Below are 11898 nucleotides of genomic sequence, written 5' to 3' on the forward strand. Positions count from 1 at the left end.
CCCGAGAGCACCCTGTCCTGTACTGTGTCTGGCAATAGCCGCGGGAATTCCACCACCTGCTGTCTGGCAAACTCCCTTACCTGTAAGTACCTGAAGGTGTTCCCCGGGGGGAGCCCGTACTTCTCCTCCAGCTCACCCAAGCTCGCGAACTTCCCGTCCACAAACAGGTCCCCCAGCTTTCGTATTCCTACTTTCGTACCCCGAAAACCCTCCACCTGTTCTTCCTGGGGCGAACCGGTGGTTCCCCTGTAATGGGATCCACGCCAAGGCCCCAACTTCCCCCCCCTATGCCGCCTCCACTGCCCCCAAATTTTGAGGGCCGCCACCACCACTGGGCTCGTGGTATACCTCCTTGGAGGGAGCGGCGCAGTTGCCAGTGCCCTCAGACTCATATCCACACAGGACGCCGTCTCCAGCCTCTTCCATTCAGCCCCTCCCCCTCCATCACCCACTTGCGCACCATCGTCGCATTGGCGGCCAGTAGTACCCACAGAGGTTGGGCAGCGCCAGCCCCCCCTATCTCTACTCCGCTCCAGGAACACCCTTCTCACCCTCTGAGTCCCTCGCGCCCACACAAACGCCATTATACTCCTGTTAACCCGCCGGAAAAAAGCCTTCGGGATAAACATTGGGAGGCACTGGAACAGGAACAAAAACCTTGAGAGCACCATTTTGATTGACTGCACCCTACCTGCCAAGGACAGCGGCAACGCGTCCCACCTCTTGAACTCCTCCTCCATTTGCTCCACCAGGCTTGTAAAGTTAAGCCTATGCAGGGCCCCCCAGCTCCTGGCCACCTGGACCCCCAAATATCTGAAGCTCCTCTCCGCCCTTTTTAGTGGGAGCTCGCCAATCCCCCTCTCCTGGTCCCCTAGCTGAACTACGAACAGCTCGCTCTGCCCCATATTGAGCTTGTACCCCGAAAAGTCCCCGAATTCCCTAAGGATCCTCATTACCTCTGGCATTCCTCCCACCGGGTCCGCCACACACAGCAACGGGTCGTCCGCATAAAGCGACAACCTATGCTCCTCCCCACCCCGCACCAACCCCCTCCAGTTCCTCGACTCTCAGTGCCATTGCCAGGGGTTCAATCGCCAGTGCGAAGAGCAGGGGGGACCCCTGTCTCGTCCCTCGGTGCAACCGAAAGTACTCGGACCTCCTCCTATTTGTGGCCACACTCGCCATCGGGACCTCATACAACAGCCTAACCCACCTGACAAACCCCTCCCCAAACCCGAACCTCTTCAACACCTCCCACTCTACCCTGTCGAAGGCTTTCTCAGTGTCCATCGCCACCACAATCTCCGCCTCCCCCCTCCCTCGCCGGCATCATGATAACGTTCAAAAGCCTCCGCACATTCGCGTTCAACTGTCTCCCCTTCACAAATCCCGTCTGGTCTTCATGGATGATCTGCGGCACACAATCCTCGTGGCTAAGACCTTCCCCAGCACCTTGGCATCTACATTTAGCAAGGAAATCGGTCTGTAAGACCCACATTGCAGGGGATCCTTGTCCCGCTTCAGAATCAAGGAGATCAGTGCCCGGGACATCGTCGGGGGCAAAGCCGCCCCCTCCCTTGCCTCATTAAAGGTCCTAACTAACAGCGGGCCCAACAGGTCCATATATTTTTTATAGAACTCGACCGGGAAACCGTCCAGTCCCGGTGCCTTCCCCTCCTGCATGCTTCCTATCCCTTTGATCAGCTCCTCCAGCCCAATCGTGGCCCCCAGTCCCGCCACCAGTCCCTCTTCCACCTTTGGAAACCTCAATTGGTCCAGGAAACGGCCCATCCCTCCCTCCGCCCGTAGGGGCTCGGATCGGTACAATTCCTCATAGAAGTCCCTGAAGATCCCATTGATGCCAATCCCACTCCGCACCACGCTGCCTCCCCTATCCTTAACTCCCCCGATCTCCCTAGCTGCGTCACGCTTCCGAAGCTGATGCGCCAGCATCCGGCTTGCCTTTTCCCCATACTCGTAGACCGCCCCCTGGGCCTTCCTCCACTGCACCTCCGCCTTCCTGGTGGTCACCAGGTCGAATTCGGCCTGGAGGCTCTGCCTCTTACTCAACAATCTGGTTCCTCAACAACCTGGGCTGGTTTAGCGCACTGGGCTAAATCGCTGGCTTTTAAAGCAGGCCAGCAGCACGGTTCAATTCCTGTACCAGCCTCCCCGAACAGGCGCCGGAATGTGGCGACGAGGGGCTTTTCACAGTAACTTCATTGAAGCCTACTTGTGACAATAAGCGATTTTCATTTCATTTTTCATTTCATTTCATACAATCCTTCCTCGGGCTGTTCCGCATACCTCCTGTCTACCCTCACCCGCTCCCTCCGCGCCTTGTGGGCCCTAATGGAGATCAGCTCTCCCCTCACCACCGCCTTCAGTGCCTCCCATACCATCCCCACTTGGACCTCCCCGTTGTCGTTGGTCTCCAAGTACCTCACTATACTTCCTCGGACCCGCTTGCTCACCACCTCGTCCGCCAACAACCCCACCTCCAAGCGCCACAGCGGGCGCTGGTCCCTCTCCTCCCCCATCTCCAAGTCCACCCAATGCAGGCCGTGGTCCGAAATGGCTATTGCCGAATACTCTGTATCCTCTACTCTCGCTATCAGCACCCTGCTCAAAATGAAAAGGTTGATTCGAGAATACGCCTTATGGACATGTGAGAAGAATGAAAATTCCCTAGCCCCCGGCCTTGCAAATCTCCACGGGTCCACCCCCTCCCATTTGGTCCATAAATCCCGTCAACACTAGCCGCTGCTGGCTTCCTACCCGTCCTAGACCTGGAGCAATCCAGTGCCGGATCCAACACCGTGTTAAAGTCTCCCCCCATTATCAGGCCCCCCACTTCCAAGTCTGGGATCCGACCCAACATATAGAACATAGAACAATACAGCGCAGTACAGGCCCTTCGGCCCACTATGTTGCACCGAAACAAAAGCCATCTAACCTACACTATGCCATTATCATCCATATGTTTATCCAATAAACTTTTAAATGCCCTCAATGTTGGCGAGTTCACTACTGTAGCAGGTAGGGCATTCCCTATGCTGCATAAAACCCGCATCGTCCCAGTTCGGAGCATACATGTTGACCAGTACCACCCTCTCTCCCTGCAACTTACCATTATGTACCTACCGCCATTATCTGTCACAACGCTCGACGCCTCGAATTACACCTTTCCCACCAAGATCGCCACCCCTTGATTTTTGGCATCTAGCCCCGAGTGAAACACCTGACCTACCCACTCTTTCCTTAGTCTTACCTGGTCTGGCGCCTTCAGGTGTGTCTCCTGGAGCATAACCACATCCGCCTTGAGCCCCTTCAGGTGGGCAAACCCATCCTAGCTGGTTTACTCTCTCTCTCTCTCTTTTCCCCCCCCCCCCCCCCCCCCATTGCACTTCCGCAAGTCAGCTGACTCCTGCTGACCCTGGCCACTCCTGCCTCCCCTTCGACTCCTCCCATTGTGTGGCACACCCTCCTCTCCCGCTTCCCATTCTCAGGCTCGCCCCCTCTCCCCTCCGTTCTAAGCACGGGAAACAATCCTCGCTTCCCCCCCCCCCCCCAGTCTTCGGCGCGGGGAAAAAGCCCACGCTCTCCACCTACCAGGCCCTGCCACCGACCAAAACAGTGCCCAACCCGCCCCATCCACCGTCCCCAACCCGAAAGAGAAAAACACAGAGAAAAAGAAACCCAAAACAATGCAAAGGCCCCTCTTTCCCCACCCCCGAACCAAAAATAGGCATAGCATATCCACCGCAGTCCCCAATCGCCCATCCCGACCCTCAGTCTGTGTCCAGCTTCTCGGCCTGAACAAAGGCCCACACCTCCTCCGGAGACTCAAAATAATGGTGCCGGTCCTTGTAGGTAACCCACAGTTGCGCTGGCTGCAATATGCCAAACTTCACCCCCTTCCTGTGCAGCACCACCTTCGCTCGATTGTACCCGGCCCTCCTCTTCGCCACCTCCGCACTCCAGTCCTGATATATCCGAACCTCTACGTTCTCACACCTGCTGCTCCTCTCTTTCTTGGCCCACCTGAGCACACACTCCCGATCGACGAACCGCACCAGCACCGCCCGCGGAGGCTCATTAGCCTTGGGCCTCCTCGCCAACAGTCTATGGGCCCCTTCCAGCTCCACGGGCCCCTGGAAGGACCCCGCTCCGATCAGCGAGTTCAACATGGTGACCACATAGGCCCCCACGTCCGGTCCCTCCGGGAGGCCCAGAATCCGCAGATTCTTCCGCCTCGACCGATTCTCCATCTCCTCGAACCGCTCCTGCCATTTCTTGTGGAGCGCCTCGTGCGCCTCCACCTATACCGCCAGGCCTAAGATCTCGTCCTCATTGTCAGAGATCTTTTGTTGAGCCTCGCGGATCGCCACCTCCTGGGCCGTCTGTGTCTCCAGCAGCTTATCAATAGAAGCCTTCATCGGCTCTAGCAGGTCCGTTTTAATCTCTGAGGCAGCGCTGGATACCCTCCTGCTGCTCTTCCGCCCACTGCCTCCACGCTGCCTGGTCTCCGCCCGCCGCCATTTTGTCCTCCTTCCCTCCCTTCTTCGGGTCCACCACCACCTTTTTTGTTGCCCCGCTCCTAGTTAAAGCCATATACTGACGGGGAGCTATTATTAACTCCTTCCCACACCAGGAAACGTCGAAAAAGTGCCCTTGGGGGCCCTGAAAAGAGCCCAAAAGTCCGTTTTTGCGGGAGCTGCCGAATGTGCGACTTAGCTCCGCATAGCCGCAACCGGAAGACTCGAGAGGGAATCCTTTTGGCAGTGTTCGCTTCACCAATCTGCCCCAAAATGTCTGTGGAAACTCCTGAAAAAGGTCTGAGAGTCCGTTCCAGACGGGAGCTGCCCAATGCGCGACCTACTCCTCTATGGCCGCCATCGGAAGCCTCGTTCCCCGCTTCTTCAATGGCCTTGGTAGATCTTTTCACAGTTGGTCCCTCTGCTGCTAGAATTCACCTTTAATGAAGGCCCTCAAGTCAGCTTGCAGCTTTAAGCTTGCCCTCCCCCCCCCCCCCCCCCCCCCCCCCCCCCGCCTGCATGCTGGAAGAGGCTCTGTTTATCCTGCAGTTACAGCCAAATCTTTTACTGTTTCTGCCGGGTCTGGTAACCAAGTGACATACCATTCCTGGGGGACACTGTCGGGGGTAATGTTGCAGTCGTCTTCCCACACCGAGAAATGTCAAACATATGCCGTGGGGACCCTGTAAAGAGCCCAAAAGTCCGTTCCAAGCGGGAGCTACCGAACATGCGACCTAGCTCTGCATAGCCGCACCCGGAATTCCCCGTATGCTTTCTTGACTACCTTGTCCACTCGTGTTGCCACTTTCAGAGATATGTGATTCATTGTATACTTCCCTGCAGCCCATGGTCTGTACTAGGACCCGTGCTCTTTTTGATATATATTCACAATCTGGACTTGGGGATGCAGGGCATAGTTTCAAAGTTACCAAATGAGTGTCCAAAGATGTGTAGGTTAAGGGGGGTTATGGGGATAGGGCGGGAGAGTGGGCCTGGGTAGGGTGGGGTTACGGGGATAGGGAGGGAAAGTGGGCCTGGGTAGGGTGGGGTTACGGGGATAGGGAGGGAGAGTGGACATGGGTAGGGTGGGGTTACGGGGATAGGGAGGGAGAGTGGGCCTGAGTAGGGTGCTCTTTCAGAGTCCGGGGAATTAGGAGCAGAAGTCGACAATTCAGCCCTTCGTGCCAGCTCCGCCGTTCAATCCGAGATCATTGTTGATCTCTTCCTGGCCTCAAATCCATCCCCCCCCCCACCTGTTCCCATATCCCTTTAACCTGTTTTTAAAAAAAATTTAGAATACCCAATTCATCTTTTCCAATTAAGGGGCAATTTAGCGTGGCCAATCCACCTAGCTTGCACCTTTTTTTTGGGTCGTGGGGACGAAACCCACACAAACACGGGGAGAATGTGCAAATTCCACACGGACAGTGACCCAGAGCCAGGATTGAACCTGGGACCTCAGCGCCATGAGGCCGCAGTGCTAACCCACTGCACCACCGTGCTGCCCCTTTAACCTGATTTTCATCAAAAATAAATCTCTCTTTCTTGAAACCATTTAATGACTCCGATTCCACCGCACCACGGGGAAGCAAGTTCCACAAGTTCACCACCCTCTACGAGGAGTAGTTCCTCCTCATCTCAGACTATATCCGTGACCTCCCGTCCTAGGTTGTCCCACAAGTGGGAACATTTGGTCTATGTTTACTTTATCCATCCCTTTTAGTATTTTATACACCTTGATCAGATTCCCTCTCCTCCTTCGAGTCGTGCATACTCTAGGGCCGAATGGCCTTCACTGTAGGAATTCTATGAACTGATTTGTCAAGCTAAGTGGTAATACTTTAAATGGGATGCGGAACCGGGGTACCTTGGGATGCACATACACAGGTCTCTGAAAGCTGGAGGACCAGATTAAGAAGGCTGTTCGAACAACTTGCAGGCTCCTTTCTTTCATTGGGGCATATAGAGTACAACGCTTATAAAATACTGCTGACGCCCCAGCTGGAATAATGTGGCCAATTCTGAGGGTGTGAAGATCATGGGAGAGGTTCTGGGGGAAATTTGCTGGAAGGGTGACCAGGGCGAGGAACTTCAGTTACCTCTGTAAGCTCGGGTGTTTGTCTTCTGAGCAGAGATCTTCACAGGGAGATTTGATAAGAGATGTTTCGAATGATTGAGGGTTTTGAGAGAATAAATAATGAGAAATTGTCTTGAGCGGCAGAGGATGAGGGTGCAGATTTTGAGGGATTGGCAAATGAATTGGAGATGGCTTGAGGGAACTGAATTTACCCAACGACTTGTGGTCTGGCAGAGGAACAAAATTCCATAATAACTTCAAGGGAATTAGTTAAATACTTTTAAGGGGGCAATTTACGAAGTATTTTGGGTAAGGAGAGCGACTTTAATTGGACAGATCTTCCAAAGATCAAGCAAGGGAGCAGTAGGTTGAATTCCCACCGCCTATGCTATGATTCCGAGTCTTATTTCTCTTTATTCCAGTCCTGCTCTAATTGCCGCTCATTTTTTTTTTTAATTCTTAGGCAGAATCGTGCTTTTGACAGCTGCCTGAATGCAAAATACACTTTGCTGGAAACCATGGAAAATCTTTAGTATCATCCCTGCGAGGGAGCTGGCGCAACATGAGAAGGACACGGGACTGTAGGGATTGTCCATGCATTACTGAGGAGCCGCTGCAGAATTGGCTTTCAGGCTACACCGTGACGAACGCTTCACTTTCTTCATGCTACAGACTGGATCTGTTGCTTCAGTTCAGCTCGCACTCCTGGCCTCTTGGCAATTGGCGGTAGACCCTGGCCAGAGCCATCTCCAGACTCTTCTCAGCTGCTTACAAATGAAAGCAAAATTGGAGGCAGATTTTAGTGGCTGTGGTCTTCTTTTAGCAAAAAAAGGATCTACAGATTCTTGACTCGTCTTGTGTAATCTTGGCCTATTCTGGTGGTGGGAGGGAGAGAGTGGAGAATAGCCACATTTCCATAGCTCTGGACAACCGAGTGACGTGTGCTTTTGGTTAAATTGCAGCTTTTTATTCCGACTCTTAGTGCTTTCTAAGATTAAGTGGACATTTTTCACATTAAGCATCCTCTCCCTGTCTGAGACAGCTGATGTGGAGAGAGAGGGAGCAACTTTATATTGGAAAATACAGGCTGATACCTCGAATCTCTGAAATGTATTGATGTCATCTGCTAACTGATGTTCAGACTCCAAAGAAAATGGGTTTAAAAAGTTCTTCCAAATTTCTATAACAATATAATTTGTACTATAAAGCCGTTTATTTGTTTATTCTTTCCCCAATCGAATGGCAGCTGAAAAGAGCCAAGCCGCCTCTCCTGCTGCTCAACAAAGGATTCCTGTGGGGAGAATTGTGTACGCTTTAGCCAGCGTAGTTACCGCTAGTTCCAACTTGGTTTGCTGGCTCTCTTCCAATACCCACCCAGAAACACAAAATTGGGGAAAATAATCAAACACCGATAGTTCTCCTTGTTGCATTAGTTGATCAAAAGCACCCTTGTCACTTGGACTGGTGCAGATCAAAATATCAACCACCCCCACCCTGCACCCCCCAAAGCGGCCCATGGGGAGATAAATAAGGGATGCGGAGATCTTGTTACAATTGATCTTGGCACCGAGAGATGGATGAGAGAAATCAGTTGGTATTCCCATTCTTGATTTCTCTTGCAGGTCCCAATGGGATATGTGCGTGAAGGTCCAGTGAGAACAGATTAAAGATCCTCTATAATGTAGTCTGACTTTGAATTACTTGCTAGCTGCCTAACTTTACCCAAGAATGGTCACCCGGAGGCATGGGAAACTGCAGCCTCTAGTGGAACCACGTCCTCCAAAGAATTAGCTGCCTTTGGAAAGCAGGGAAGAATGCAATTCGGGTAAGAGAAAAGCAAGAGCCACAGACTTTCTGCTCTAGTCTTAATGTAGTCCAGCACATTTCTTGCGAGAGGAGATGCTTTAAGGCTTCAAAATGTTTGTTGTTGGGGGTGCGGTAATTGACTTGTGGAAATAAACCTCACCATGCCGGGTGACCAGAGGTGATTTGAGAGCAGCTATGGAAAAGCTCACTGCCAGTAATCTCGACTCCAGAGGAAAGTGTGGATTGAATGTTCTCCCAGGTTTTGAAGAAATGTGTGAATACTGCTTCATGCAATACATTTTAGTTGTGCAAATAGTAAAATTACTGAGCAATGAAGCTTCCGATCTGTGTTCTGTGCCTACATATGCTAGTAGAGATTGGGACCCCATAATCCACTGTTCTCGGAAGTACGGCTGCAGAGTTCAGCAGACTTTGCTGGTGTAAAGTTGGGTGGTGTTTGGAAATTTCCGAAGACTCCAATTCGGAACAGCTTGGGAAGACCAGGGGCTGTTAGATGGGTGTTGTACTGGGCGAGCAGCATTCTCACTGATGCTTAAACACCTCTCACCTATTTAACTTGACCTGGATAGTAATGGGGGGGGGCCACATGAGTACCTCCTTTGCATTATGGTCTGCACTGTAAGCTAAGGCATGTATCAGTATGAATGGAGCTAAACTATGAGAACATTGAACTACAGCGGAGCTTTCAGAGGGCAACAGGTTATTTGCTGACTTTGTTAATCTTCTATCTGTTAGACATTTTAGAATGCGGAACCTTGGGTCTTGCTATGAGCATAGTTTTTGGGTTGGTAGAGCGGGAGACGCTTGCATATTTAGTCTGCAGTTTTTTATTTAATTTCCTTGCCCCCCTAGTCTGCTTGTGTCCCGCGCTATCTACATGGTCAGTCAGGACAGCACGGTGGTGCAGTGGGTTAGCCCTGTTGCCTCACGGCGCTGGGGTCCCAGGTTCGATTCCGGCTCTGGGTCACTGTCTGTGTGGAGTTTGCACATTCTCCCCGTGTTTGCGTGGGTTTCACCCCCACAACCCAAAGATGTACAGGATAGGTGGATTGGCCACGCTAAATTGCCCCTTAATTGGAAAAACTGAATTGGGTACTCTAAATTTAAAAAAAGAAGAAACAAAATGGTCAGCCAACTCCCACGCAAGCTCCAGTGCTGCCCCTGACCATAGTTCATGGCAGCTCTGGGGTAGAGCGAGCATTAAGTTGATCCCTAGTCTAGTTCATAATGTGGGTCGTTACTTTGGTGCAGTACTAAGGGAGTGCTGCATTTTCAGAGATGCAGCTGTTTAATGTGTGGCATTAAACAGCGGGCATGCCAGCCTATCCAGATAGATGTTTGTTGACCCCATGGTTCTAACTGAAGAGGAACGGGGAATTACCCCAGTGTTTTAGCCAATATTATTCTCTTGACTATTGCCACCAAAATCTGATTAACTGGCTATTCGTCTGACATTGTAAAGGATGTAACTGGTAGAGAATGGCGGCCATGTCACAGCATCTGAAAAGTTGTCTGAACTACCTCGAGTCGTGTTGGTGGTGATAAATATGCGAGTATCTCCTCTTTTTCTGCTTTACTTTGTGTACATTTTGCTAGTTTAGAGAATACTGCAATGGCTGTAAAATACTCGGGTGCGATATTCCTGTATAAATATTCCATCTCGTATAAAAGGATATAGAAGCACTGGACAAAGTGTAATAATAAAAAATAAAAAAATTCACAGCTGAGATTGTAACTCGGGAGAAACTGAACAGTCTGGGGCTCTTTCCTGTAAAAGCAGCAGCGAGGGTTCCCCATGATTCCTGTTGACATCTCCTTGATGCCACACTTGCTCCAATGCTGCTTTGATGTCGAGGGCAGTCGCTCCCAGCTTGGTGGTGGTGGGGGAATTGCCGACAGAACCCAAATTAAGCATCAGTGAATTGCTGAGTATGTGCTGCTGGATAGCGCTGTTGGTGACACTTTCCATCACTTCACTGATGATCAAGAATAGGCTGGCGGAGGTAATGATTGGTCCCATTGGATTTGTCTTGCTTTTTTCACCAGGACATAGGGCAACTTTCCACATTTCTGGGTAGATGCCAGTGTTGTAGCTGTACTGGGACAGCTTGGCTAGGAGCGTGGCTAGTTCTGGAGCACAAGTCTTCAGTACTACTGCTGAAATGTTGCCAGGGCCCAAAGCCTTTGCAGGATCCAGTGCCTCCAGCCATTTCTTGATATGAGTGAATCCAGCTCGCTGAAGACTCTAATCTGGAGGAAGGTGAGATGGATCATCCACTCGGCACCCGGCTGAAGATTGTAGCAAATGCTTCAGCCTTGACCATTGCACTGGTGCGCTGCCTCCCCATTGTTAAGGATAATATTTGTGCAGACTTCTCTAGTAAGTTTCAATTGTCCACCTATCAGCCGCAAACACAGGAGAGGAAAGGACTGTGATTGGAGGAGTTGCAGCGTCTTCCCCAACACTTGCACCAGGGGTGATAATAGAGAGTTTTATTTGGGCAGGATGCAGCCCCCAGGACATTGATTGGATGAGCCTGAACTAGATCCCTGCTGATCATCTACCTCAATGGCACTTTCCTGCGCTAACCCCAGATACTTTGGTGTTATTAGTGTATATATAAATATCATCAATATCTGCCTTGAATATAACTGACGTTCCAAAGTCCTCAGATAAAGAATGCCAAAGATTCACTCCCCTCTGAAGAAATTACTCCTCAACGCAACCTTAACGGGGTTTGCCCTTTATTCTGAGTTTGGCTTCCCTGGTTCTAGAACCGCCAACCTGAGCAAACATACTTTCTGCATCTGCCAGGTATATCCTTTAACAAATTTGTGTCAGTGAGAGCATTCTCATTCCTCTAAGCTCTCGAATACATCCCAGTCTCCTCAATCTCTCCTCATAGACTAGTAAGAAGTCTTACAACGCCAGATTAAAGTCCAACAGGTTTGTTTCAAATCACTAGCTTTCGGAGCACTGCTCCTTCCTCGGGTGAATGAGACCTCATAGACCACTCTGGCTATCCTCGGTGTTCGTCTGGTGAACTGCTGTGCATTCCCTCGATGGTAAGTATACACTTCCTTAGATAAGCGAACAAAAATTGCGCGCAACTCCAGGTGTGGTCTAACCATAGTTCTGTACAATTGAAACCAGGCATTTTTACCCTTCTGCTCAAATAATAATTGTTGTTCTTTATTAGTGTCACAAGTCGGCTAACATTAATATCGCAATGCAATTACTGTGAAAATTCCCTAGTCACCACACTCGGGCGCCTGTTTGTGTACACTGGGGGAGAATTCAGAATGTCCAATTCACCTAACAAGCACATCTTTAGGTAGCACAGTTGCTGCAGGGTCCCAGGTTCGATTCCTGCCTTGGGTCACTGCGGAGTCTGTACATTCTCCCCGTGTCTGTGTGGGTTTCCTCCGGGTGCTCTGGTTTCCTCCCACAGTCCA

At 51.0% G+C, this 11898-nt stretch overlaps 1 protein-coding gene across 2 annotated transcripts in view; it reads left to right on the forward strand.

Moving 5' to 3' along the window:
* rangap1a (RAN GTPase activating protein 1a) overlaps window positions 1-8762 on the forward strand; it is a 108548-nt gene extending 99786 nt beyond the window's left edge. For both annotated transcript variants that reach the window (XM_072492003.1, XM_072492002.1), the window contains exon 16: window positions 7079-8762. In XM_072492003.1, coding sequence (XP_072348104.1) covers window positions 7079-7148 — 70 coding nt within the window. In that variant the 3' untranslated portion in view covers window positions 7149-8762. The remainder of the gene's footprint in view (window positions 1-7078) is intronic.
* The last annotated feature ends 3136 nt before the right edge of the window (window positions 8763-11898 follow it).

Source organism: Scyliorhinus torazame, chromosome 29 (genome assembly GCF_047496885.1).
Source record: "Scyliorhinus torazame isolate Kashiwa2021f chromosome 29, sScyTor2.1, whole genome shotgun sequence".
NCBI classification, from domain to species: domain Eukaryota; kingdom Metazoa; phylum Chordata; class Chondrichthyes; order Carcharhiniformes; family Scyliorhinidae; genus Scyliorhinus; species Scyliorhinus torazame.